The sequence below is a fragment of the Chanos chanos genome, chromosome 3, assembly GCF_902362185.1.
Source record: "Chanos chanos chromosome 3, fChaCha1.1, whole genome shotgun sequence".
Classification (NCBI taxonomy): Eukaryota; Metazoa; Chordata; class Actinopteri; order Gonorynchiformes; family Chanidae; genus Chanos; species Chanos chanos.
The window spans coordinates 16,503,252-16,530,929 of record NC_044497.1 but is presented as its reverse complement, the minus strand read 5'-3'; the positions used below and the strand labels follow the sequence as shown (position 1 = coordinate 16,530,929).

Here is a 27,678-nt window from a genome sequence, read left to right as displayed (position 1 = left end):
GGACCAATGTGAAACGAGGGGAATTAAGCGTGTTTTCCATTTACACAAATCTATTGAATGTCCACATATCTGCACTGAAATAGAAGTATGTGCATCTCCAGGTTATATATCAACATTCTGATTATAGGGTACGGTTCCAAACCACAAAAGTGAAGAGCTTTAAGTTAAAATTGCCAAAAGCGTAAATCCTGGTTGTGGGATCCCAGTTTGGTCATTTATGAGGTCAGAGTGGCATTGGAGATTTGGATCCAAAGTCAAACCACCCATCCTGACATCTTTGTTTCTGTTAAACAAACAAACTGTTCATTGTGCAAGTAAGAAACGGTAATAGCACAGAGGAAGAAGTAAGAATATAGACATCATGTGGGAGAAAAATAAAGACTGCCAGAGCACAGTGTGTCCTCAGTTCAGTGACTAGCACTCTTCTCTTGACCAGTATTTGCCCATGATGCAGCTACCCCAAGCCAGGATATTCATCTCCATATCCCCATCTCCATACATAAATACCAACAAACAGGGCAGTGTTGCCTTATTCAGGGACTTTTGAAGCTCAAGCAGCTTTGCCCAGATTATTGACATTTACCCACTGGGATAAAGCTAAAGAAATTTTCATCTGAAACCTGGCAAAGGGACAAACTGGAAACCACTGACCGTTCAAATACTGAACATAAAAGCAGCATGGCCTCTCCATCACAATAATGGTTCAAAAGAAATTTGACGGCGTAAAGCCTCAGTTTGGGGGTCAAACTCCTCCCTGTTGCTTTAAATTTCAACTCACTTTGTCTGTTTGGCTTCAAGAGCTGAAATATTACCTTCAGTGTTAATGGCGTCCAGTTCAGAGATGGCGACTTTCCATGGCTACAGCCTTAACATTAGTCAACAGCAATGGAATGCTTATTTTAAGCAGAGAGAAATTTTTAACTTTCAAGTCCAGGCTTGCAATAAAAGTGTCAAAATGGGACCCCAAAACATCATTCTCCTCTTTGCGCAACATATGCCAGATCACCCGGACATAATTTATGCATGCAGAACTAATAACTTCGCCCGTTATTGGTCTATTACAAGCAATCTGATCAAATGCTGACTATGCTCCTTCTTTTACACAAGTTGCAAAACTTCCCTGATGTTACAAGCTTTGGTAAAAAAAAAAGGAAAAAAAAAAAAAAGAAGAAAACAGGCCTGTTGAGTGTTATAATGGTAAAACTTGACAAATGTGAAACATTTAGAATCAGACAGATAACATTAACATTAGAAGTGAAGCCTGTTGGCTTCTACACCATCTTACTTTTCGTAAATCAAGCCCTGGTTTATGGAGCCAGCTCGTCATTCTCTGGAAAGAGCACTTAATGTTGGCTTTACATTATTCCAAAACTGCTCTGCCTTTAAGAAGTGCAGAGGACAAGACGGAGGCTCTTGACTCTGCTGGAAGCAACCAATCAAAACTAATACTACCAAGCTTCGTCTGACTGCCAAACCTCACATAAGAGTTAGGGGTGAAGAGCACAGCTACTGATGTGAATGGAAAACTATTTTCAAAACAACATCACGAGACAAATGGTGTAAAAGTGAACCATGATTAATTCAAAGCTGTAAAGAGTCCATGAGTACAGAGTGCATGCCACTACACATTCTAAATGTATAGGCAGGTATTTCTAACCATCCAATCTGAAAAAAAACGCAGTCTTGCTCAAGCCTCCCTGAAGCTTATTTTAAATGTGTACTGCTGGATCTTTAACACCCTCCAACCCGCACTAAGATTCATGCATTTACATTCCTGAGAGATGTAGCTACACCAATGTAGCCACATGACATCGAAACGCAAACACATAAAGTATCTAGAGATGAGTCACCAGGAACATCACAGGTGAGTGAAGAGACAGGCTCCATCAGGGCAACACAAACACGCTGCCGAATATACGCCGTTAAAATAACTTTAGGTGCTTTTTATAACCACTATTTACATATCTACACTTCCTCTGTTTATGGAAACCATGAAAGGAATGAAAGAGACGGGGGAAATAAGGAGAGAAAGAGAAATACAGAGATATTATTCCAGACTCTATTTCAGCCCTCCCGAAACTGTACTGTTGCCTGAGCAACCTTCACCCACACAAAACTGAAACTTTGGCACATGAGTTATGAAAAGAATATCGTAAAGTATCACTGCATGTTTAAATTGCTATCATATTAATCTAGCTACTTTTTCTGGCTTTGTTTTCAGTGATTCTGATCACAGAATGACACCAGAATACTCATGCCAACTCTTCATGCAAGTGCCCTCAATGTGCCGTTGCTTTGAGTTGTGTTCGCTCACAGCTGAAGTGCCGTTAAGTTATGTCTCCTCACGCGCGTTGCAGCTCGAGAGGTCTCTGTCTTGTCTTTTGCTGCGTTTTTGTCGGGTATGCTAATCTTTACCGCTGGCAGACTTATCTGGCTACCAAGCGTAACAGCATGGACTCTTCTCTCATAGTTGAAAGCGAGACTGGAAAAAAAATTCTGATCCAAAGAGCATGATGGGTCTAACACAACAGGGTCTGTGTTTGTGCTATTACTGTGATTATTATAATACGCCTTAAGAGAGCCACACTCGCAAGACAGAGACTGATCATCCCTCTGAATGCACCAAGGCCACCTCTGCTTTTCAATAGCTTTCATCGTAGGCTGTTTGTGTTTGCTATCAAGATACACAGACAGCAAATTCACAAAAGTCCCCTTAAACACACAATCAATACGAGACAACTTCAAAGGAAAATGTACTTGCATAGTAACAAAGGTCCTCTGAGGGAGTCAAGGTTACAGTTAGGCTATTTCCGAGGAAAAGAATCGCAAAACATATTCATTCACCATTTGCCCAAAGAGCCGAACACTATGCTTTGGTGGGAAAAAAGGTAATTAGCAACATTTATCAAGAATAAACTAAGACTTTGCAATGATTGACTGCAAGGGATGGATATGTGCTTCATTTATGGAGAAATGTTCCTGGATGAAAGAGAAGTTTAATCATTGGTCAGAGTGGATAGTGTGCATATACATTTATAACAAAGAAATATTGGCATTCAGCCACTGTATTGAGATATTCTCACGTGTTTGCAGCAGTGTATCTGTACCCTGGTCGTCCCTGGCTTTGTTCACTTAGTCACCTGACCACAGCAGGAAAGTATAGCTCCTCACTATCTCTTAAGAGTCCCATCACTGCCTGTGTGTTACCAGGGTAACCTGTTTTGATCTCTCAGAACGTTAAGACAGAGGAGTACAGTCAACAGTTTCCAGTCTTTTTCTTCTTTTTTTTCCAGTTGTGAGTAGAGGAACTAGTCAAACAGACCTTGAACTGTTCAATAATCAATAGCACAAACTACCCCAGAGATAAAAGATAACTGGCATTCCAAATATCAGAAACACACACAAAGAGAGAGAGATATAGAATTTCATATACATAAAAGCCGGCTTGAGGGTTTACATGAGACATGTGAGTTGGCCGTGGTGGGCGTCAGGAAAATGGAAAGATAAGAACATGGTTGGCCTCTTTATCCAGGCCTGGAGGTCATAGGGCCACTTGCTGTGGAATCTCTGCTGACCCACACACACTCGCACACACACGCATGCACGCACACATACACACACACGGATGCACACATACCCATGTAAACACATGGCCACACACACAAGTGTGCACACACACACACACACACACACACACACACACACAGCTACACTACGCTGTCATTGTATAGTCCACAGCTAATACAATATCACATATAGACTGTAAAATAATACTGTTGCGTATTCACTGCTGGGCAAAGCCGCTGCCACTAGCTCAAAACAGACGCAGTCAAAACACAGTAATACAATACATTTGCATTCCAAGGTAAAGGCCATGTTACTAGTTCAGTAATAACACTGGACTACTCTCAGTGTTCTACAGTGTTAGAGTATTTACCATACTCACAATTCTGACACTGTTCATTCTAAAAAGCAAAGGCCACTGGAATTCAATCTAGCCACAAATTAATGTTTGTAAAAGTATGTATTTGGAGAAGTACACCAAAGTTCTGAGTAATGATTAATCACACTACACCATCTGTGTGCAGAACTGCTTCATAAATAATGAACACAACATTATTTTTTTCCTTTCTCAGAATGTGAGGGAGTGCACCCTGCACTATGAGGGGGGTAAAGCACCAAATGTCTTCCCAGAAAGTCTGACACCAATGACAGACAGTATGAGCCAACACGGCTGTCATCACTACCGTGGGCCTTGTGGATACTTCTCAGAGAATCAAAAGTGAATTATGATGTTGTTTTGTGCTTTGTGACATGAAATAAATACAACATCACAAAGAAGAAAGTTAGCCTCATCAAAGTTTCAGCTATGGCCTTCATCTTCTGGGTGCGCACATCCTTTCTGGCTGACTAACTTCACCTTTCAGCATTAGAGGCTCTGACACAGCCAACACACTCGTGTATTCCCCAGGAAGAGCTTAGCACGGAAGGCTAAAAAGCAGATGTGAAGTCAACCTGGTGGAAAGGAGGCACAGTAAAGTCTAAGTTAAGCAGTTCTATCTAGTGGACCAAAGAGAAATGCTGTTATAATCTGAGTAAATAATTTGTTCCGCGAGTAAAAATGGTAAGGAGGGCATCTGAATTTACTTCTTTTGAAACTCTCCAGCCAGAGCAAGTGGAACCAAAGCTGACAAGCTGCATGTGAGGGTTACATAAAGACAGGATTGTTGATTAAATGGATTGAGTTTCAGTAAAAACAAAGTCACAGAACATTTCAGAGGTTACTGTTACCATTTGGAAACTGAACAGAAATCAACTCTCTGATTGGTCCACCTCAAAAAGAAAAAAAAAAAAAGTTAATATCATATGGAACCGCTGAATATAATATATAGTCCAAGAGTATAGCTTACCCTATAAAAGCCCCAAAGATTTTCTCTGTATCCCTTTTAATCCATAAGTCTATTAAAAGGAATTTACATTACCATTACAGTGATTTAGCCAGATGCCAGTTAGTGCTCACTAGCGATTAACATATCGTTATGTAATAAGCGTTACATAGCCGAAAGGTATGCACAACATGAGTCTACTGTAATACACCAGCACACTGCCTAATTAAAATAAAGACTTTAGAGAAATCCTGTAATGGACACTTGTAAGCAGCTAGCAATAGCATTTAGCAGCATGTTGAAAAGGCTTTAGCCAAAGTGGATCTCATCACTTTGATCAAGCAATTGCTTCAGTGTTTGGTTTGTTGCCACAACTAAGTGTTTACCTGAGTTTAAAAAAGTTTTGAAAGCAATAAACTAGTCCAAATTTGGTTATATGTCAGATACATTTCGGAATTTGAATCACTATAAGCCCAGAGCAGCTAAAGATTAGCCATAATTCTTTATAACTTTATAAACTCTTTATAACCCTTTATACAGCTTTGCATCTTGTGGCCGGAACTCAGAGGAACTTCTACCTAAAATACTTGTCATTCAACCAGGAACACCACCCCCCCCCCCCCCAACACACACACACACACACACACACACACATACACCCACCCCCAGTTCTCTCTATGGTCAATTTCCTCTTCTCTTGGGGCAGGACTTCCAGGGGTTAAGAGTTCAAGGGTCACAAGCTCCCTGAGAATGAGTGAATTGCAGACGTGGGAGGAAGTCCACGAAGGAGGGAGAAACTACAGCGCCCACTGAGCCAGAAAAATAATAGAGGGATAGGAGGATTTTTGTGGAACAAAAGGAGTGTTCGGCAAGAGCCGTCAGGATGGACTGACCCGGGGAGCAGTATTACGAGATTCTGGTGAATGGAGGGTGGGTACGGAGAGTGATTATTGGGGTTTGGGTGGGGGGTATACGGCTATGCCTGTCAGGTGGGAATAAGGCATAGAGACCCCACACAGAGTTCAGTGTCGCTGAACCGATGACTCAGTGAGAAAGGACAGCAAACAGCTGACACAGTTTAGAAGAAACTCACCACGGAAACTAAAGAACAGTCCATAAGATGACATGGTGATTTTGTTTGTCAGGTTTGTGCTCTCAAGTAACTCTTAGGGAGAAGGGAAACTGATGTACTAAGCTACATTAAGTGTTGTCAAGCTGCCGTTTTCTAGAAGACAAGAAGTTTCCACTTCTCCCATTAGAAGTGTTATTTCTTAAGTTGCATATTTTCCCTCATGAGAAGACCATAATCACAGTATAATCAGCGTCAGAATATCCACTGAAGGTAAAGATACATTGCCATTTGTCACGAAAGTTACAGATTTTGTGATCAGGCTAATAAACCCATGAGGATCCAGCCTGGCAGGTCAAACATTATCAATCATTCTGATCCCGCGTCTAGCCTTCCAAGCTCAAGCCCTGGGAGCCGCCCTAAAATGACCAGAACAGCTGAGATAACATTCCCAAATAATATGAATATTCTCTTGCATTCCTTCATTAAGAAAATGAAAGAGGGATACTTATCATATTGACAAAAAAAAATTGCTGTCACAGTATAGAGAATTGGACTAGCCCATGTATGTTTTTGGTTTCAGTCAGACACTCCTCCATAAGACATCAAACCACTTAAAAACAAGCACCCAAATTTCAAGGCTGTCAAAGCTGGCAAAGCTAAATGTTTCTGAGTTCTGGTTTTGTCTATGACGCATCTTGGGGTAATTACACTGGAGGGCTGCAGAAAACCTGAACCGCTGCCCAAACACCCACTCAAGAATGAAACTCAGAAGCAAGCGAATAAAGGTAATAATAAAATATACTACATCACTCTTCATACTCCAGTGACTATACTATAACAGACCTGTGCTTCATTATAGACCCCACACACACACAGACATATACACATAGATAAATGGTTCAGCTTAAAGCTAAAAAGATTTAGAGAAGAGGAGCTAGGAATTGGAGTACTGTGAGTATGGGTTTATAGGGAACCAAAATTCCAAAGTATCTTCCATCTCTGGGTTTCATGGATCATGTACATGCAAATGAAAAACAGTTGGGTTTCTGCTGGAATATTTGGCTTCTTGTGAATTTGGGTGTAGACCATGGAACAGCAAAGAATGAAAAGGAGCCTAAGTCAAGTATGAACAAATTTCAACAAGTGACTAATTCAGAGGCAAGAGAAACCTTGAAAAACCTGATTGCTGATGGACTCTTCCAAAAAGACCTATTCAGGGAAGCATTTCCTTTAGTCTTGTTTCCATAGATAAAGCTATATGTATGTAGTTTTACTAGTATTTACTAGGGTGTAGCATTAAAATAATACTGTGATCCATGTCTCAACATGTCTGTTTCTGCAGCAACCCCATGCCAGTAATTAGAAAATTCCTCTTAAATGGCATTAATTGTTGAAGGAAGATCAGTTACCCCAGGCACAATTCTTTATTTCAAAAGAAAAAATAATAATGATAGGATTCTTCACATTAACTTCTATGGCTTCAGTAAGCGGTACCTCTCAATTAATCATTATTTGAGAAGGCAAAGGAAATGAGAACAAATGAATCAAAGAAAGAAAATCTGCTAGTCGGTGATAAAAATCAGATTAATTGTTCTCTGTTAAGTAAATTTCGTTCGTGTGCATCCTATTTTGACTTTTCCTTCCAAATCTGGTGGCAACACTTAATTTAAATTAGCCAGTTATTAGAAGTCAGGTGAAAGAACGCTGTTGGTTTGGTCTTTATTCATACTCAGATAACAGAACAGCTTAAAAAATCGAATAAATTCTACCAACTGACTGAACAAGCCCGTATGATAGAGAGAGCAGTATGTTAATCGTCTGCTCAGAGTGGGTTGCAATCAAGCGTTTGTGACTTTGATTTTTCAGAAACAGGTGATGGTGAGGCTGCGTCTGATTGCTTTAATCAGTGGGGAGCCCTTCCAATCAACCCCAAACCATTGAGGAGAGGTTGTCTGTCCTCCTCCAGCGTCATGCTCCCCCTTTGAAAAAGGAGTACAGGGGAGGAGTTGAAAAGTTCATGGTGTTAAAAAATATTTCACCTAAAGCAAAACGAGCATAATCAAGACCAAATGATCCATGCAATAATTCACAATCAAGCCTACTTCATTCAAGTTTAAATTCCCAAAGAGTATGAAAATACATGCAGCACAACTGAACTCTCAAGGAGACATTAATTTTACCTTTTGCATTTCCCTTCAAATAAGAATAGACACATTATACTTAATTTTCTCATATTTATAAAGAAGTGCCTTTGACCCAGTACAGCCGGTCATTAGGTCTAGTGTTTTAACTCGGTGGAAATGGAAAAATCCCATTGATGGAGCATAGAAAAACCTTTCTCCATAATGATACTACACAACTCATAAAAACAAAACAACCATATGACTCCGGACTTACAGCCAAACCCTGCCAGAAAATGACTCGGAGGCACTGGATCAGTGAGGGAAAGATGCAGACGCTTCTACAGACAAACGCGACTTACTAAAAAAAAAAAAAAAAGACAGACAAAAAAAAGCAATCAATGGCTAGAGCAGAGGGCTTCATTTATTAGCCTTATTGATGAGGAGCTCCATTTTTGCCACTGCAGTGTCACTATTCAATACATCACAGAGGCTAATTCAGCTCTTCCCTACTCCAACACTCCTCCAGAAAAACACAAAGCACTGATTCAGCATGTCTTGCTCAGGGCTTCTATGGCCCAGAGTGTGTAGGATAGACAGATACAACCACTCTTTGGGGAAAACCTACACTCAAACCCCCCCTTCACCCTTTTCAATCGATGGATCAGCCGCCACCATTCTGCTGAACCTGAAAAAAAGTGTACTCAGCCAAGCAGATCCAATGTGAGTGTGTATGGCACTGGGGTTTGATTTTAAGGGCGAAGTTAACATACCCCAAGGACCGGGGCACAGGCAAGGCATGCTGGCTGTTCATTGTGAGCGCGACTGAGTCGTGATGCCTTTGCAAAGCAGGCTGCCTGTGAGTTTTCGCCTGTTCATGGTATATGAAGTGAAGTGGCTCTGCTACACAGTCAGTTTAGCTCTCATCAGTTTAAATGGGTCAGACACAATGTTGATTTAGTTTTCCGCCGCATGACTTTTTGGGAAATGCAAAACAAAGCGAGTGAACATGTACATGACAGCTGAGCTCTTCTGACCCTTAAAACTTGAAAAAAGAAAGAAATTATATATATATATATATATATATATATATATATATATATATATATATATATAAAAAATACACACATATACACACACACACACACACACACACACACAAACATACACTTACATACAAATATATATACAAGTGAAAGAAACTGAAGATGTGGAAAAACACAGTTTGATCCAAGGCGCCTCACCCTCTCCTGTCTCTCAAAATAATAAAGCTCACCACCAAGTCCCTGCATGAAGTCCCATCCTGACTTTCCAGTTCGTTCAGAGGGATGGGGTCAGATGAAAAGCCTTGAAATCATGTTCTATACAAACGTCATCTGCTATGAAGGAACAGCCTGACAACCTGAATTTAATTGTCCAAGTATCTGAAGATTGTGCTGAAGGCACAAAGGTATAATTTCGGAGTTGATGGAATACTGTGAGAAAAAGCAAAGGACCAGCACTACCGTTATGACAACTGCTGGTAAACTGCTTAATCATCGATTCCTCTTTCTAAAAGCTTATGTGAATCTGCAGCTCTGGAAGTGCATGAATGTTTCGCTAAATACATTAACTACTCCGATGTACAACGCACAAACAAATTTGCCGGACGCTATTTCAGAAGGCCGACTAACACTAAAACTGACAAAGGTCATGTCATGACTTGAGGTTAAGTGCGGAGACTCTCTCTCCTTTGCCACTCCTGCAGACAACGCTCAACACTTCGACTCAATAGGTTATATAACCTATGCTTCTTCGCAGCTGGGGCTTTCAGGCAGTCTGCTCCCAAGCAGTCTCGTCTCTCCCCTAAATGTCCATTTTTACTTTAAAAAGTTTTACGAGGCTGTTAGCCGAACTCTTCTGTCACTGTGTGATCGCAAGGGGGCTGCTGTCAAAGCTACTTAATTAACAAAACAAAATAATGAGAATACAGGACCCACCCCTACCTTTCACTCTAAAACCAGCTAACTCAATTCAGGCATCAAGAACTACTTTCCCCCCCTTAAATGTATCGGTTTGAGGTTTACTGTAAATCTCACATCTCAGGAGAATTAATGCAATGTAATTCCGACTAACTGGACCGCTTTCGGCTGCCACTGTAGTGTTCCGACTGACATCCTTATTTCAAGTCATGAGATGACCTATCCACAACTAATCGACTGTGTCAAACCTCCGCATAAGGCTACTGAATCACCGAAGACCAAATCGGGCAATATTTCACCACATACCAAGGCCCTGCCCCTTAGAGAGGTTTGGAGTTTGAGGAATTTCCACATAAAGCTCGTAAATCAAGAAGTATTTAACAGCAGTAGGGTCCCAGAGTTCTTAAACAGATTGCGATAGCACTGACGAAAGAAGATAAAAATTAGATAGCCCTGCTACTATATGGCCTATACTGTTGCGGAAACTCGGCAACACATTATCTGAATATATTTTGTTGCCCATGTATGCGGTAAATTATTGTGACACAGGCTCTTTCCTGTAATTAGCCAGCATATTTTAGACATTCTGTTTCCGAAACGTTCTTTCAAAGCGTTAGGCATGAAACCAAAAAGCAAAATGCTACGCGGTTAATCTGAATAATAAAAAAAAAAACCCTGACCCTAGAATATTCAGAGCTCTATCTAATGCACTCCGTGGTTTCGTTTAAATTGCGAGTGACAAACTCATAATCGTACACAGCTGAAGCTGTTCCTTTGATGAGACTGGTTAGGAAGTTTTCCCTTCATCCAGACAGCAAGCGCGCCGAAGTTGCAGCAGTGCAACAAAGATCCTGTCTTACGGCAATGGCAGTTTTTATGTATAATCTATATTCATATCAGTCAAATCGATCGGTTTGATCAGTAGGACAGATCACCGTTTTCCGTCTTTCTCTTTTCTTCTCCCAGAAAAGCGCCATGTTGAGATCCGCACCACAGTTGGGTTGCAACACAGTTCCCCCGTATTCAAATAACATCTAAAACAAAAGATAGACATAACTTACCTTGGCGATAGCTTTTTTATATCTCATCGCTGCTTGTTGAATAAGGCTGTGGACTTTAATATTCCCATCGCCACAAGGAACAACCACCCGGGTCCTTCCAAAACACACTGTCACTTTCATATTAGTTCCCGATATTCCCAACGTATCCGAGGAAAGCGCGAGGTGTGTTACTTTGTAGACAGCTCCTTGTTTTCACAATTCTTTGGCGAAGTAAACATTGTATCCAAAGAGACTAATGCCTGTGAATATCCTTATTATTTCTCCATCTCGAAGACTTTGACGAACGCTTCTGTGCCCACCTGTTCAATGCTTCTACGATACTCCTCGAATGTGTCGCTTGTGCACTGACGGTCAGGGCCGCAGGGTTGGGCTCGAGACTCCACGCTCAGGCGAATGAGAGAAGTGAGTCACAGCCAAAAGTGCATTTCACAACGTTACAATGCAAGGACAAGGAAGGCACCTCCAGGTAACAGTGAGGCAGCACGTGTCGTTCCCTTTAGTGTTTCAAGATCCTACTGATAATATGTCCAGTAGAAGAGAAGGTATATTAATCATTTTATCTCTTATGAAACCAAACTCGGGGATCTCCTACGTCGTTTTACTAGGTATTCTATACTAGGAAATATGTTTGATGCACTTATTTTAAGTCGCCTGTTTGTGTATGTGTGTGTGTGTGTGTGTGTGTGTATATATATATATATATATATATATATATAAATTCTGCAACTCACACTGTCTTCATGTGTCAGTGTTGTCAAAGTAGATTGAAGTTTAGCACTTCAAATGATTCTGCTGAGCGACGATCGGTCGCAGTAAGAGCAGTTTTCTTTTCAAAACAAAAACAAACATACATCATAACCGGTATGTTAGTAACAACGATGATAGTTAAATATTGCCCCGGTTATGGGAAATGCGAACTTAGAATATTACTGTTTGTGTTTATTCATAAACGACAACTACAACTGAGATAGGTGGGCACCAAATAACAAATGACAGATGTAGGCACTTGTAACCATGGAGACCGCACATCTGGAGTGATGACCTCCGTGAACCCGAATGTCGTGGAGATCATCCAAGCCAGTTACAGCCCTAAAAAACTGCATTGTAAATACACTCACACATACAAAGCGGCATGCACGAAGAAATGGGGTACTTTGCTCAGGCTTACAATCTGTAATTCCATTGTTTTAGAGCAAACTTTGCACGATACACAGTAATTTACTGTGCCCCCTTGTGGCAATCTTTTAAATTTCATTTTCGCAACCTTACCTCACCTCTCAATACTATTGTTGTGATTTTTTAAGAGGAAACATCTCAAAAATTTGGGCTTACGTTATAGCATTAGCGTGCCCACAAACTCAATCCAGACAGAGGGATGACAATACAATATGAATTAGGATAAACAAAATATTTGGTTGATGATACACTCTTTGGAATTGCTGAGTCAGGAATATTCATCTGGCTCTAATTTGCTGATAATTTACATCAAGGCAGTAAATCATGAGAGTTAACACCTCAGCTATTTTCTAGCAGGTTTAGGTCAGCTGACAGCGTTCATTCTGGAGGGTACACAATCTTTTGCTTAATCACAATCCTACGAGATACTGCTAAAGCAACAGATCTGCACAAGAGTGTCAAAATGCCACAATCGTGTATGTAAAATTTGGGACCATGAGAAAACCCTGCAACTTATTGACTTGTTGAGGAACAGTTACTGCTACAAAGCACCGCTTACCCTCACACAGTAAACCCCTACTAAAGACAAACCATAGATGGTGACAATTCATCACCTAAGCTCTGAGTCCAGGTTTGACAGTCTTTAGAAAGAACTTACCCCAAAAGAGCGTTTTTATTTTATTTATTGACAAGCAGCAGGATCATGTTTGTCACCTCATATGTTTGTTTTCTTTACATTTTGAAAGTAAATACAATTATTGGTATACCGGTTTTATTACAATTTTTTTTTTAATCTTACTTCGATACATTTAAAAAAGAAAACACACAACAACTGCAAACGTGTGAAAAGAAAGCATGTTTTTTTTTTTCCTCCATTTTCTTAAACATTCCTTTCTTTTTCTGATGGCGCTTTTTGTTTGTTTGTTTGTTTCCCTCATTCACGCTCTTGGTTCTGTGTCACAATTTTAAGTTGTCTAAAATGTATCATTATCAGCTTTCGCCTCAACAACTATAGGCAATTAAATTTCATTTGACGCACTGGGCGTGGCACTGGTGATGTTGTAAACAGCATAAAATCAGAAAAAGGGGGCGGGACTTAACATGGAGGGGTGTGTGTGTGTGTGTGTGTGTGTGGTGTTTTTTGTGGCTGCTCAGTAACCCAGTGAGTGGCCCTTTTTCCAAGGTGGAAGTGTATAGTCCTACTTTGTCCTGGGGGCACGGTCCTGAGCCAGCCACAGTCCAAAAAACAGAAAAAAAAAAAAAAAAAACAATGTAAAGAAAAGTTTCTGTACTCCGCCAAAAACTGACGCTTATGCAACGTAGCTGTACTCGTCCGCAGAGGTCTGGCTTCGTTCGATATACTGCTTGTCGATCAGAACCTCGATGCATTTCTTGATCATACTGATACTAGGGTTGAATCGGGCTTTGGACTGGTTGATCACCTGTAGGAGATATTGGGGAAAAGGAAAAAATAATAAGCTCATTCAGATTCAGATGCATGTTCACTTCACTTTTTTTTTCAGATTCTACATGCTTTCACAAAGTGAATGGTCAAGGGCACAGACTCTGACTGGTCAAAAGGGCTGTTCAGCTGTGTTAAAATGAGCATAACAGAGTGGCAGTCTTTGAGTGCTTGATATTAAATTCTGCAATCTGTATCAATGTATTTCTGTCCATAGCAACCCACTCACGTAAACTTACGGCTGTGTTACAATCACAGCTGGGTTAAACCGTGCTTCAGAACAGTCTCTCTTTCAAGTCTAACTGCTTTACTTTCTTTGACCTTGTTTACTGTGATATCAGTGAACAGATATGCAGACAAAAGCTTCAGATTTAGTTCTGTCTGCTCCACAACAAAGGGTCACATTTTAACAGACCGTTCAGCGGCTGTGGAGCAAAAGCCTTCAGATGGATTCCTCACACAAGGCTCTGCTCTACTGAAAGAGCGTACACAAGGACCGCAGCCAAATTAGAACATGCAACATCTTTTGTGCTGGCTGATATCTTTGTGCCTGTCTGCTCTCTTGTTTATTCCGAAGAGCGCAGATACCGATGGAAACCACACGGAGTAGCTACGAAGGATGTCAACAAACACAATCCAGCCGGACCCGCCCCCATTTCACCGGCAACCCAAGTCCTTGATGGGATTCTTTCCCATCTTTACTCTCTGGAAAAAGCCTTGAAGCGCTGCTGTATTGTGAACACTGCGAAGGCTCAGTAGTCAGGTATGCAGAGATGAAGGTCATGCCCTTTGGATAATGCAGCGCTCTGAGACAGAGTGAATCTTCTCTCACCTGTACTGCATTCACAAGAATTACACAATCCATGTGCAAACATTCCCGCGTGTCTATGTGTTTGCTTACATCGTGTGAGAGGCCCTTTAGTGAGCTAAAGAGAGTGCTTTTGAAGCAATGTTTCCAGGCATAAACATTAATCAACAAAGACAGACGTGTATGGTTAAATATACCTGCATGAAAGGAGGTGTGTGTGTGTTTGCATTTGCTCATATGGAATTGTGTGTGTGTGTGTGTGTGTGTGTGTGTGTCTGTGTGTGTGAGACAACCAGCATTTATTTAAAGGGGAATGCTTTTAATACGCATGCATATATATGCCTGTTGACAGGCTGTTAAGGGTGAGTACAAGGTTTAGGTTTATGGATATATGAGAGTGAGTGAGAGACACACAGAGAGAGAAAGCGAGAGAGAGAGAGCGCGAGAGAGTGTGTGTGTGTGTGTGTATTTGTATTTTGATCTCTGCTCTCCAGGCGTGTTGTGACAGAGGTTTGTAAAAAAAGTTCCCATTCCTGACATTTCCAAACAATTACATTTCGCTTCTTAGGAATTCACTCTCTTATCACCGCAAACACTCCTCCCATACTCCACACAATCACTCCTCAGCTGACAGTTGTTTTTTACATTCAACCTTTAATTTTATTTACAAAATCCACATTATATTTCGTGTATAGCTTGATTTAGTGAAGGTGATTTAGTGAGCAGTGTGTCTGTGTTGCCAGCGGGTATCAGTATATCGCTAGATGATAAGGACAGCATTGAGCAAGAGAAATCAATCTTCTGTTTAGAAGCACCGTGTTTGTCTTTGCACATCTGTCTCAGCCCTGTGTTTGTGTGTGTGTGTGTGTGTGTCTTGAACTGACCTCTTGTATGAGAGCATTGTGTCTAAGCACTTTCCTGGCTTTCATGATCCTCACTATAGCAGCCTGTAAATACATTTTCCTGTCTTCATCAACGGCACTCCTCGTCTGTTCCAGCTCCTGTGATACACACACACATACACACACACTCAGGTAAGTCATTGTAAACCAATGCCATCAGACCAGGAGCAGACTCAATGCCTAAACAGAACTGGGGTGCATTAAAAGCATGGCTGTTTCCAATGATGATGAGTGCCCTGTCAATGTGCAGTTACCTGTGGTGTGTCCTTCTGCATTGACGTAGTGATCTTAAACTTTGTTCTTTTACTGGTGAAACTCATATTTAGTGAAAACGTGGATTCAGCTTCAATCTCTTCCTGTAACCCAACATGAGAGTAACATTTGTTAGATACTTATCCCACTTGTATCCCAACTGAAAAAAAAAAAAAGGAGAAAATCATGACAGGTCGACATAAAGAGCAACTTCAAGACTTCAAATGCCCACCTCAGAATCTCCAGAGAAAGCTCTAAACACTTAAATTGTATGTCCTCCACACTTCTCTCATCCAAACAAAGAAATGGAGGGGGCAGAGCTTGCTTTCTATTTCTGTTCCAGAAAGTTCCGTGTTCCAGATTTGGAACTTTCTTACCTTCTGCAAGTCGTGGTTGAGCATCTTGACATCCAGCAGAGACTTGATAGTCTTCTGCAGCTCCTTCTCACTCATCTGTGTGCTGTCCTGCAGCTCTTTGTAGCTGACTGTCTCACTGTTGTTGAAGGCCAGTAGAACTGCCATCTGATAGGTGGTCACCATGGCGACATAGGGCTTGGACAAATAGTTCATCTTCACCTCGCCTGTGAGTAAGTGAGCATAGTTGGAATCCGTTATAGTTCCCTCACCTTCCTTATGAAAACCATTTTCACAGCAGAGATCTTGAATGGGTTGTACTTTTTTTCAGTTATCCTTCTCACTGACTATGTAATGACTGGTTCATGTATCTGTTAGCAAACAATGTCAAGCAAGAAGCACAACCCAGAGGCTACAGTTATGGTTTTCTTGATGATTCTGTTTACCAAACTAGACAGCCAAATACACAAAAACATGTTCTGGCAGCACGCATGACTTTACTGATTGAAAATCTCAAGCAATGCAACCTGGGAGTTGTATCTGTCTAATCTACAGTGGGTCCCTGCTGACTCCACACCTCTGCCCGATATCGTGGCCTGCCCCCCGGCACTAGCGGATAACTGGCATTTGTCACATCTCTGTGTGGTAATCTCACCGGAGCTGATCAGTGATGTTGTGGATTACTGTGATTGTGTTGGCCTGGCAGGTGTAGCGCTTGAGATTAACAGCCCGTCCAGCTCTTCCACATTTTATTCCATTATCCTGTCTGCAAACCAACCCCCCAGCCTTACCCACTCAAGCCAAAGCCTTGCAGCTTGGTTTAGAACTCATCATTGGCTGGCGAGCAGGTTGGTTTATCACCAATGACTGGACTACTGATTTTGGTCTTGTGACAAAATGCACGATTGGATAAAGGCTTTCACTAACCTGACCTTAAATTCACAAATCTGAGACCCTTTGGTATCTTGGTCAACATTGAATCACTCGTTCTGTTAGCTAGCATTAAAAACATGATTGGCACTGAACTGCACTGAGGAAGATACATCATGACTAAAGCTACCAATAGGATCTGAGAAACAAGAATGGCTCAGATACTTCCACTTTCACTTTGGCCTGTATGGGGAGAATAGTGGAAGTGATATTATCACCATTCTGTGTAACACCTGGGCTGGGTTTAGCTCTTTGACTCAACCAGCAAATCCAACAGCAACTGTTACCAATGTAAAACTGCTTCTTACAGACCTATCTGCCCACAGTCTAGTGAAGCCACTATTCCAGGCAGTGCAAAAGCAGTATTGCAGCTAGAGACTGTAACACACTAATTGCTGGTCATGTTCTGTCATTTTCTATGCCCAGAAAATGACAGAGCACACCAGAGGCTAGCAGGTGAGGACTAGGCATTAGAACAGCTGAAATGTAGTTGTGACATATTTTGTACCTGTACAGAGATAATGCAGCCAGGTTAACTTCCTCCCACTGAAGTGCTGATTGTAAAACAACTCAAACTGCGGAAGTTAAGACAGAGACAACAGAACATGTTTAGGTGACAGACCAGTGCCATTGATCTACATGCAGTATAAACAGCATAAACAACAAAGCCAAGTGCCACATGGCTGTTTGTTGCTGTGTCTGGTGTATGATTAATGAAGACATACTGATCCATGATAAAGTGACTGTGTGTTCGCATAACACCCTTGTGCAGGTTCACTTCAGTTACTGGACTTCCCACATTCTAACCATCTCGGCTGTCGTCATGACAACTCACCATCTGTACACTCTTCTCCAGCTCCTGGGGGATGGCGAACGTGGAAGAGGGGACTTGTGTGAGGGGCCATGCACCCGCCTGGAACGATTGAACGAACGAACACACACACACACACACACGCACGCGCGTGCGCACACAGAGAAAAACACATGCACTCTTCACAAACTTGCTTATGTTTCTATTACCTTCAAACATAATCAAACAAAACTGCTTGGCGTCCAAAACTTGTCAAGTCAAATTAATCTCAGTTTGCAGACCTTGACAAAACAAGCTCTTCTAATGAAGGGTCTGAGTGCCTAAGCCCCTGTGGCACTGTGTGTGTGTGTGAGGTCTCCCTCTCTCACCTGTAATACATAGATCTGAAAGCTGATGCCCAGGTCCACCACCGTCTCCTGGGTTTTGATGAAGTTGTTAAATTTGTTGTTGAGGTCGGCGCTGACACTCATGTCTGTGTACATTCTGTGAAGTTTGCTCGTGAATTCATACCCGCATGCTTGCTGCAGGACAGATGAGAGAGGGAGAGAGAGAGAGAGAGAGGGAGAGAGAGAGAGAGAGAGAGAGAGAGAGAGAGAGAGAGAGAGAGAGAGAGAGAGAGAGAGAGAGAGAGAGAGAGAGAGAGAGAGAGAGGGAGAGAGAGAGAATCTAGTTTCCAATTTCAGTTAATTTGACAGGTCCTCAGCATTCCTTGGCAGCAATTACACATGATGACAGAGTTGTCACGGCACTGAGATAAGTGTCTGTGTTCACTCAAATCCGCTAAAGTTAATCTGGGCATGAACTGGAAGGCACTTCAAAGTGATGTGAACATGTCAGCACAGTATTTTGTTCTTTTCTTTCATTTTTTTTTTTTTTTGTTTTACCTTGAGTTTGTTGATCATGGCCTCTTCTGAATCCATGGATAAGGACAGCCCGTGTATTAATCTCTTTGCAAGCATTCTTGCATAAAACTGACAGAGAGAGAGAGAGGGAGAGAATGCAGCACTTGTTTTATCATCAGCTGAAAGGAGATATTTGAATACAAACTGTGAATAAAGACAGCCAATCAACGTGTAACATTAAATTGGGCTTCAGATGCAGGGGAGGCTGACATATGTAGGAGAACTAAGACAGACAGGCAGACAGGCAGACAGGCATTCTCTTGCTGCGGCTCACTTTCTGAAAAACGTCCTTGTCGTCTATGTATTTGAATACTGTGATGAAGCTGGTCAGTTTGTCCTCCACCTCATTCTCTGTCATTCCCTTGGCAGACTTCTTCAGCAGATTGTCACAGTACTTGGCCAACTTCACATAAAGGACAATGAACAAGAAGAGAGACGTTATCTCCTGTCTGTGTGTGTGTGTGTGTGTGTGTGCGCACGCACGCATGTGCTCCTATGTGTGTGCGTATGTGTAAGGTCAGGACAGGGTTCTGAGCTGTACTGTCTCACCAGTTCAGGGGCTTTGCAGATGGATTTGGGCTCTCTGTAGTTCACTACTGAAGTCAAAGCCTGGAGAAAGACGAAGTAGTCAAATTCAATGACTGAGGATCGAGTTTCATGTGATAAGCATTACAAGAGGTCTTAGACAGAATGCAGACCAAACACTCTGCACAGACGCCATCTACTGGACACTGTGAAATGAGTTTTCTGGGGTTTTTTTCTTTCCCCCCTGAATATTAATCTAAATAAGCCCTGATTACAAAAGGTTTCCATGAATACAAATCAAACTCATATTTTATTTAAAAAAATGATATAAACTGCTGAGATAATATTAATATGTGATGGTGTCATTTCTGCCACGGTGGTTTTCTGTGATCTCCTATATAAGCAAAGGCACAGACAGAAGATGGTAGTTACGAGAGAGAGGGTACCGCACCTTGTCGAGAGCACTCATGAAGTGTTGGTCCCCGTTCAACACCGTGTTAATCAACTGGACAAATTTACTGTGAACCTCCAACACAGACTCCACAAACTGGGTTGGCATCTGCAGTGGGGTAGAGATGAGAAAAGCACTCAGTGACAATACACAAGCATATACAAGATGCATATCCACAACAGTTCCATAAAAGGCTTAACTGTGTCCCCAAGTTCAGTTTTCAATCAGTCACAATAATACAGAAATAACAGAACTTTCTAAGATATTTTGTACCGAATGTCCAGAACCTTTCTGAAGCCGAAGATAACACTCCAACAGCAATGAACAAGATACATTAGCTATTGCCATGGAAACATTTCCTGAGCATTCTGAGGTAGCTAGTTGCAGAGCTTAAAATATATTGCCTGATGTGTAATTAGTCCCTTGTACTCTATGAAAGAAAGCAAACACACACACACACACAAACACACACACACACACACACACACACACACACACACACGTACATTTTCCTGAGAGAGGTTGCTTGTGGCGCGAAGCCCTTCGTCATGAATGTGGACCTGAAGCTCCTGGATCATGTGAGGCAGGCCACTGGAGACGGCCCGCAGTAGAGTGTACATATTAGCCATGTCTGCACAAGAGACAACACAGACACACTTACACACAATGTACACACCACACACGCTGAAGGGTGTATTTAAACAGCTACTACATCCATAGGACACATGGCCATCTTAAGTCTTCAAAAAATGTATTTAGAAAGAAAGAAAAAATAAATAAATGAATAAATAAATAAATCAACTAACTATCACCAGAATATCCCTGAAGGGATTATTGATAAGTCCAAATGTTAATTACTGAAATAAATTTAGAGTCTAGGATGGTATTTTGAGCCAGGGCATGATAAAGAAGACAGCAATTAGAGAGTGGTCTGGGAGAAGCAAGTCAGCCACTTAACCAATACATTTTCAGATCCCGCCTATTGTTTCCTATAAAACAGCAGAAAATATCTGACATTGGAGCATTGCACTACAGCACGCATTCATATGCAGGCCGCTTTGGTCGAGGCGACGTGCAGACAGAGTGAGTGTAGTGTAGGGTAAAAGCCTTGGCAGGTGCCGTGGTGAGTGTGTGGGAGCGTGTGCCCACCGTCTCTCTTCTCCTGTCGAATGATGTTCTGGCACTCTCCGTGGAGGAAGTGCAGATGGTCGGCCACCATCCTCTGCTGACATTCGTGGATGACTTTGGCGTAGGAGCTAGGGTGCAGGTACTTCCGACATCGCACCTCCTCGTCTTTCAACCGTCCTAAAACCTTCCGGACAAAAAGAAGACCAAAATTTAAAACAACAACAACAAACAGAGCTGATGGGGCAGACACAGCTGTGTATTATTTGTGTGTATCTATGTGTTTGTGAGAGGGAGATGACTGGGTCCATATCTAACTGGTCAGATTTGTAAAGTGGGAATGAAAGCTTGTTCCTTTGCTCATCACGGTGGGTAATGTGATCGTCAAACCAGCGACTGGGTTACACACTCCTCACTGGGATGAGAAGAATTCTATGGGAGTCTCAGACAGTCGTAGTGATCAGAGACCGGGAAAAAAAAAACAAACAAACAAACAAACACGGGGGGCAAGGGGCAGAAACATTGACTGCGACGTCCATTGATAAGGCAACAACACAGCCATTAGTTGCTTCAACCGTTTGCCAACGATAATTTCAGACCAAACAAATCAGATTGGAAGGCTAATCTGATTACAGTGCGATTGTGGGATTTGATACAATAGTACATAACAATCTGGAGAGGCGCTGGGAAGCACATTTAAACATGACGTCACCATAGCTTCGTACAACCAGGCTGTCCTGCGACACCCACAGAGCTTTGAACAACACGTACATGCAGATCCTGTGAGATCCTTCTCTGAAAACAGGAGCATTAGAGCAAATCAGGCATTAAGAGAGAAATTTCCCTCCATGTCTCTTTATCAGACAAAGTGTAAAGCGCACAGGCGTCCGTGACAGGACCGCAGCCGGGGGCTCTGCGGGTTTCAGTTCTGACTGTGAGAGCAGGTGTCTGGCCACCGGTCAGACCGCTGGAGCCTTTTTACAAAACAACTTCACAGAGACTGTTGCAGGCACGCAATCTCACACACCTCCCTGATCTAAAAGCCAACACACAAATCCAAAGATCATTCACTTCCATCACTGTGAATGCCAAGGCGAGGAAAGAAATATAGACCAAGCTGAACTGGAAGATTTCTCACCAGAACCACTTGGGGTTTTGGAACAGTTCTGTTGTGCCAGAAGAAAGACTGAAAATTACAAACAATGTTTGACCACGCTTTCTAGTACATTAAAAGGCATGTTGCCAATTAATTCTAACTGCCTAATTAGCTCACGGCAGCACCTGCTTTATCTCACCTGCTCTTGTCATACCTATATGCAGTACATTAAAGCAACTCTGTTATATTTAACTGTATGGATTTAGCCTCTCATATAGATGCATGAGATGAAGCTATATTAAGAATGTAACCATAGCTACAGCGATTTCAGGCCTCGTACGCTGTATGATGTCACAGCATGTCCTCATGTGCCTTATTGGATCATTTAGTCTGCATGTTAATGTAGAGTGAAAATAGGAGAAAAAGAGATATTTTTCCCTCCGTTAACTATCTGATTTCAGAAATGTTATAACGGTTGTCAGAGGCAGTTACAGGACTCTGTGTAAAGTGTGAAACCATCTGAAACAGGCTGAAACTTGACAGAGTGAACTGGAGGCGATCTGTGAGCAGATTTGGCTGAAGTTGCTGGGACATAGGGATGGGAACTCACTCACTCACTCACTCACACTCTCTCTCGATGCGGGGTGACCTTAGTGCATACATGGATTGGGTTGCAAAACATTGGTTTGCAGCTGATAGGAATTATAATGAAGATAGAGCCAAAAAACAGAAAGAGACAAACATACCAGTACGTACTTGTTCTCTGTGTCTATTCATCAAAGGAAAAAAGAAAAAAAAAAAAAAAAAAACCCTCAGACACTCCTACGCCTTACCTTTTCCATATACTGGGAGCAGTTGGACTCCTGCAGAAGATTGGAGGCTTCCTGTTTGTAGTACTCCCCTGTTTTCATCAGAAACGGCCCTTCGAAGATTTCCTGATAAAACTGCAACACAGGAAAAGGAGTGTGTGTGTGCACTCAGCATGAGTTTACCATATACACACACACACACACAGATTCACATTCCAGCTGTGTGAGAGTCTAGTCCATAACAGCAGCCCATCTCATTTCAAAACCAAGAAATGGCTACACTGAAATCTGTATAAGCTGTACTCGTTAGATCAGAAGTTTGATTAATACAGCATACAGCCTGAGTAACGTTCAAAATCATTGTCACGTACCTTTAGAGGGAACTTTTTCTTGTACTGTTCAACATGAACAAAGGAGTTGATAACCCCATGGATTACTTTTTGATTCGGGTCCTCCCCACACCGATCACTGCACACGCGCGCACGCACGCACACATGCGCACACACACAAACACACACACACACACACACAGAGAAACAAAATTAAGATGGGCAGGACACACTACAATATTTCACATACTGCCATTTCAAATCCATGAACTAAAAGATGACTCACTGACACTGAAACATTTTAACACTGAACAAACTGATCTGATACTGTACGATGTTGTGCTTGTCAAGATCTATTCTTGTGAAGAGAAGTAGTGAAGTCAAAGCAGAGAACTTACTTCTTTATCTCATTCAGCAGCATGCGAATCAGCACAGTCTGCAGAGGCTCAATCATCAGTTTCCTCCACATGTCAAGTGCTAGCTGGAGACCCACCAGAAAACCATACTGATTTTTAACATCAAAACACAAACTGTATTTAAAAAGGTGCTGTGTGCATCTACAAACTCTAGACTAGTTTAAACCAGTGGTGGTTGGTCATTAGACTAGTACTACCAGTCTGATGTTTGTCTGCATGTCACTGATCAACCCTTTGGTTCTTAGACAACAGCTCTCAATTTCTCAGTGAACTTAACATTACTGCGGATCTAACTGATGAGAGCCAATTAAAAAAAAAAAAGCTTCACCTCGCCAATCTCCATTAGTGGTTCATTCATATCCACTCCTCCATATCCATACTGCAGGTCAGCTTCAGTTAGCTTGTTCTTCTTAATGAACTGGGTGTTCAGGTACCTGTGGCACAAACAGTTTTAGAGTCAGTTCTCCCATAGAAATATCGCACATTACACATTAAATTATGACAACCATTTGGATGAAGGACATGAGGAATATGTGCGTGTGTGTGTGTTTTCTGCAGCCAATGACACACACACAAACACACACAGGAGAAAACACACACACACACACAGCCCTAATCTCCCCATGATTCAATGGCACAAACACTCCGGAGTGACAGGTGACTGCCACCACACGGCCTTCGTGATTCTACCATGATCTGCTGCTGGCAACATTTCAATGGCTGCTTGTTTTCTCAGCTGACTGAGTTCAGCACGACAGTTACGGGACTCGATCCAGCAGCATAAACTCCAGCAACACGCATGCAGCCAAACTGGATTTCGCCAAGATAAACATAATACCTTTTTAAAATGCCATTTTCATGTTAACACCACCTATAGACCTCTCGTATAATGTACAGATGTAACAACACGTCCAATACAAAATTTGCAGCAAACCTGAATGGCCAAAATAAAAGGGGGAAACAAAAGGAGCGTTTACCAACTGATGCACAAATACAAAAGAGCCAGCTCAAGCAATGCTTAGAATGGCCATTTTCCCAAACAACCTTTTTCACTCAAAGAAACATCCACATTCTCCAGTAAACTTCAAATAGAGGACGCAACTGACATTCGAATAGCAAGAGTCATTTTTGCTTTGCTTTTACTACAAGTTGTACAGCATAGCACACAGTCAGATTCAAGGCCTCTGTTAAATGGAAAGTCCTCGAGAACAAAGGCAAAAAAAAAAAAAAAATTAATAAATAAATAAAGGAAAAAGGAAAAAAGACCGCATGTCTCTGAAAAGGAGCATTGATTTTCATATGTAACCGCTCAAGAAAAGCATGAGCCACTTTATGCAGTTCAAAGACCACCATTTCTTGTTAGCGCTCTCACTGGCCTGTCATCTGGGTTGTTCGCAAGGTGACAGGCAATCTATGCTGTGAGACTGCGTGACAAAACTCTTGAGATTCCATATCCATAGCAACAAGCCAACAAATGACAGAGCATCTGTCAGTGGCTGAGCATTATGGAACAGCTTAAGGAAAGAGAAAACACATTTTCTGCAAAAGCTCTCACACTGACCTGCACTGAATTGCTTGTAAGATCCAACACTCACCATGCAAGTCCAATTCCAAAGCTTGAAGAAAATGAGGTAACATCACTGATAAATATAAATTAGGTTTACCTGTACAAGCAATCCATGTAATCAGCCCCCTTGCTGTATTCCTCCCAGTATCGGTGATACATCACCAGCACTTTCTCCTCAGATTCTAGCACTTTCTGGAAAGAAAGACGGAAATCCATGTGATATTTATTCCTCATCTTGCGTGACAGTCTGATGAAAGACGTTCAAGTAGTCAGATGCGACTGAAAGAAAATAAAGATTGTGATTGTGGATGTGGTGAGTGGACTTGATAGAGAGAGAAACATCTTACCTTATACAAGTGGCGAACATGATTTTCCAGAAACACCTTTGTCTCAGTGTACAGTTTTTCACCAAGTGGCTCCGGGTATGCGACACACAACGCATAAATGTCACTGAGTAAAATGTTAAGAATCACTTTTTATTATGACAAAGACAGTTATAAGAACAACTGAGCTAACTGAAGCATTGACAACAATTGGTATCATCACTGCCTGACTGGTTAAATTCAGTGTCATTGCTGCAGCATAATTATATCTGAAAAAAGTGGTGCCAAGAAATCACAACCATATCAGTAGCTTGGTAGTGTGATTTGATCTATTTACTGTATAGTTTGTAAATGGACTCATATAAACAACATATGGACTGTGAGGATACGAGAAACGGTCATTCCAAGTCGCTCTCTCCACATAATCAAGCATCACAACTGCCTTGATTGTCGTAAGAAGTTTGTTCCATGTTTCATCAAAGTCCACCACCCGAGGTTTTAAGGACATTGTGTGGCTTCTATTTCAAACTGCAGAAAAGGAAACAGGACAAATGAAATTCCGAACCATAACAAAATGAAGACTGATCTAATCTTCTGACAACTATTGGTAACATTGTCAAAGTGTTTCATGAGGAGATAGCAAATATGTATTTATAACCTATGATGACAGAATGCTTATCTGAAAACCATCAAGTTTTTGTTGTTTCAGCATCTTGTTCTTTAAATCTGCATGTATGTCCCCACGATCAGACAAATGAGCAGTACAAAAGGTTTTCAAATCCTAACTGAGACAATAAGCAATTAAACTCTGCATCATCTGACAGTTTTGTGGAAAATCATTTAAGTTACAGTGAGGAAAACAATAACCTTTATTTGTGGCAACAAAAAAAAAAAAATTGAATAACTAGTCACGAGAATGTTAAAGTACAATGAATCCAAAATACATATTACAGTAACTGACACTCAAATCATTACGCAACTTTCTTTTCACTTGGTGTACATCTACAAGTTAAAACAAAAAAGTGCTAAAAATGCGGACTATGTATGACAGAATAGGATGTCAAGACAGCTCTGCACCAGTAATACATTGAATTCAAATCTGGTGAGACAACAATGGAAAATAACAATATTATGTTAATGAACAAATAGCGTAGGATGTCAACAGACTCCGCACATTCAAAGTTGCACTCGATTACATTGGCGACAGTTAATAATTGAGGAAATATAAACATTTGCTCAGCAAGACAGTTCGGCAGTCAACACTTTCACATGCTGGTAACGCTGTCAGTTAACGTAATGTGGTCAACTAACTTTAAACGTTGAGGATTTTAGTTTACCTCTAGCTAAATGTTGCTTCCCAAACTACCAGGTTAACAAGCACAGCTGAGGAGGCCTAGCTATGCTAGTTGCCTTTCCATGTCATCTTCACTGATTGAACAGGAACCCGCGAGACACTGCGAAATTTGATTATGTACGTGAAATAGTAGATACTGGGTTGAACGTATCAAATTCCAAATCTGCAGTGTTACCTATTTGATGAGTATATCATATAACTGCCGCGATGTGATAGGAAGCCCCTATAGCTATGTAGCCAGTAGCTATTTGCTAGCATTTACTCCCGATTCGATAGAGCAGTGAGTTAGCAAGCTTTGCACTTTTAAGATAATTACCCACGTACGCTTTCTATAAAATACAGAATTGACTTCTTTTCGTATAAGAACGTGACCCGGAGACTAAGACAGTAGTATGTAAAAGTAATTACCTCCAGGCAATGTCACTGTATTTTGCAAAACTTAGTTAAGTTCCCCCGCTGTCAGAAGCTTGAGCTGTTTCACTTAGACCTCTTCCATTACCCGACCTGAGGAAAGTCATCACTGCATCAGCTGGAGGGGTGGCTGAAGTCAGGATGATTATTGGAAAACGATATAATGCATTGTTATCAACGTGGGTACTTTACATTCAGTTTTTAACTACAATGAAATCATGTCGACCAAAATTGAAGGGCCGTTTTTCGTTTCTAAAACGATGACGTGTCAAGACGTTAAATTATTTCCCCCCATTTGTAGATGGTGTCACCATGAACTACGGGAACCAGAATAGGACTGAAATTTTAGGCAAACATTAAATGGTTGTGCACTGACAGTGAATTATTTTCAGTTTAGGAGGCCGTCATGAATTCGATGACATCATACATACCTCCACGAAAAAATATTTGAATGGCTTAATGTTAAATTGGTATAAAATAATTTTTGCATTACTGTGGTTTAACAATATAACTACTGTCATTGTTCAGCATCGTTTAGAAAATATTGCGGGCAAATCCATTATCTGGCTAAATCTC

The 27,678-nt window shown here is 41.4% G+C and overlaps 2 protein-coding genes across 3 annotated transcripts in view; both read right to left on the bottom strand.

The window, feature by feature from the left end:
* pard3aa (par-3 family cell polarity regulator alpha, a) overlaps positions 1-11,281 on the bottom strand; it is a 315,517-nt gene extending 304,236 nt beyond the window's left edge. Inside the window, 1 exon segment of the mRNA XM_030767365.1 lies at positions 11,101-11,281. Coding sequence (XP_030623225.1) covers positions 11,101-11,220 — 120 coding nt within the window. The 5' untranslated portion in view covers positions 11,221-11,281.
* A 1,890-nt stretch (positions 11,282-13,171) lies between these two features.
* cul2 (cullin 2) lies at positions 13,172-27,266 on the bottom strand. 2 transcript variants are annotated; one of them, XM_030767475.1, is made up of 21 exons: positions 27,100-27,266; positions 25,727-25,865; positions 25,362-25,464; positions 25,112-25,206; positions 23,776-23,881; positions 23,430-23,512; positions 23,074-23,170; positions 22,727-22,837; positions 20,822-20,984; positions 20,179-20,303; positions 19,673-19,780; positions 19,246-19,305; positions 18,971-19,099; positions 18,679-18,765; positions 18,163-18,315; positions 17,819-17,896; positions 17,492-17,558; positions 16,078-16,280; positions 15,703-15,804; positions 15,431-15,547; positions 13,172-13,718 (listed from the first exon to the last, which is right to left on the bottom strand). In XM_030767475.1, the coding sequence occupies exons 2-21, from the start codon at positions 25,843-25,845 to the stop codon at positions 13,587-13,589; spliced, it is 2,238 nt and encodes a 745-aa protein (XP_030623335.1). In that variant the 5' UTR covers positions 25,846-25,865; positions 27,100-27,266; the 3' UTR covers positions 13,172-13,586. The 2 variants fall into 2 exon arrangements, with proteins under 2 accessions (XP_030623335.1, XP_030623336.1); XM_030767476.1 differs by lacking the exon at positions 17,819-17,896.
* Between the last annotated feature and the right edge of the window lie 412 nt (positions 27,267-27,678).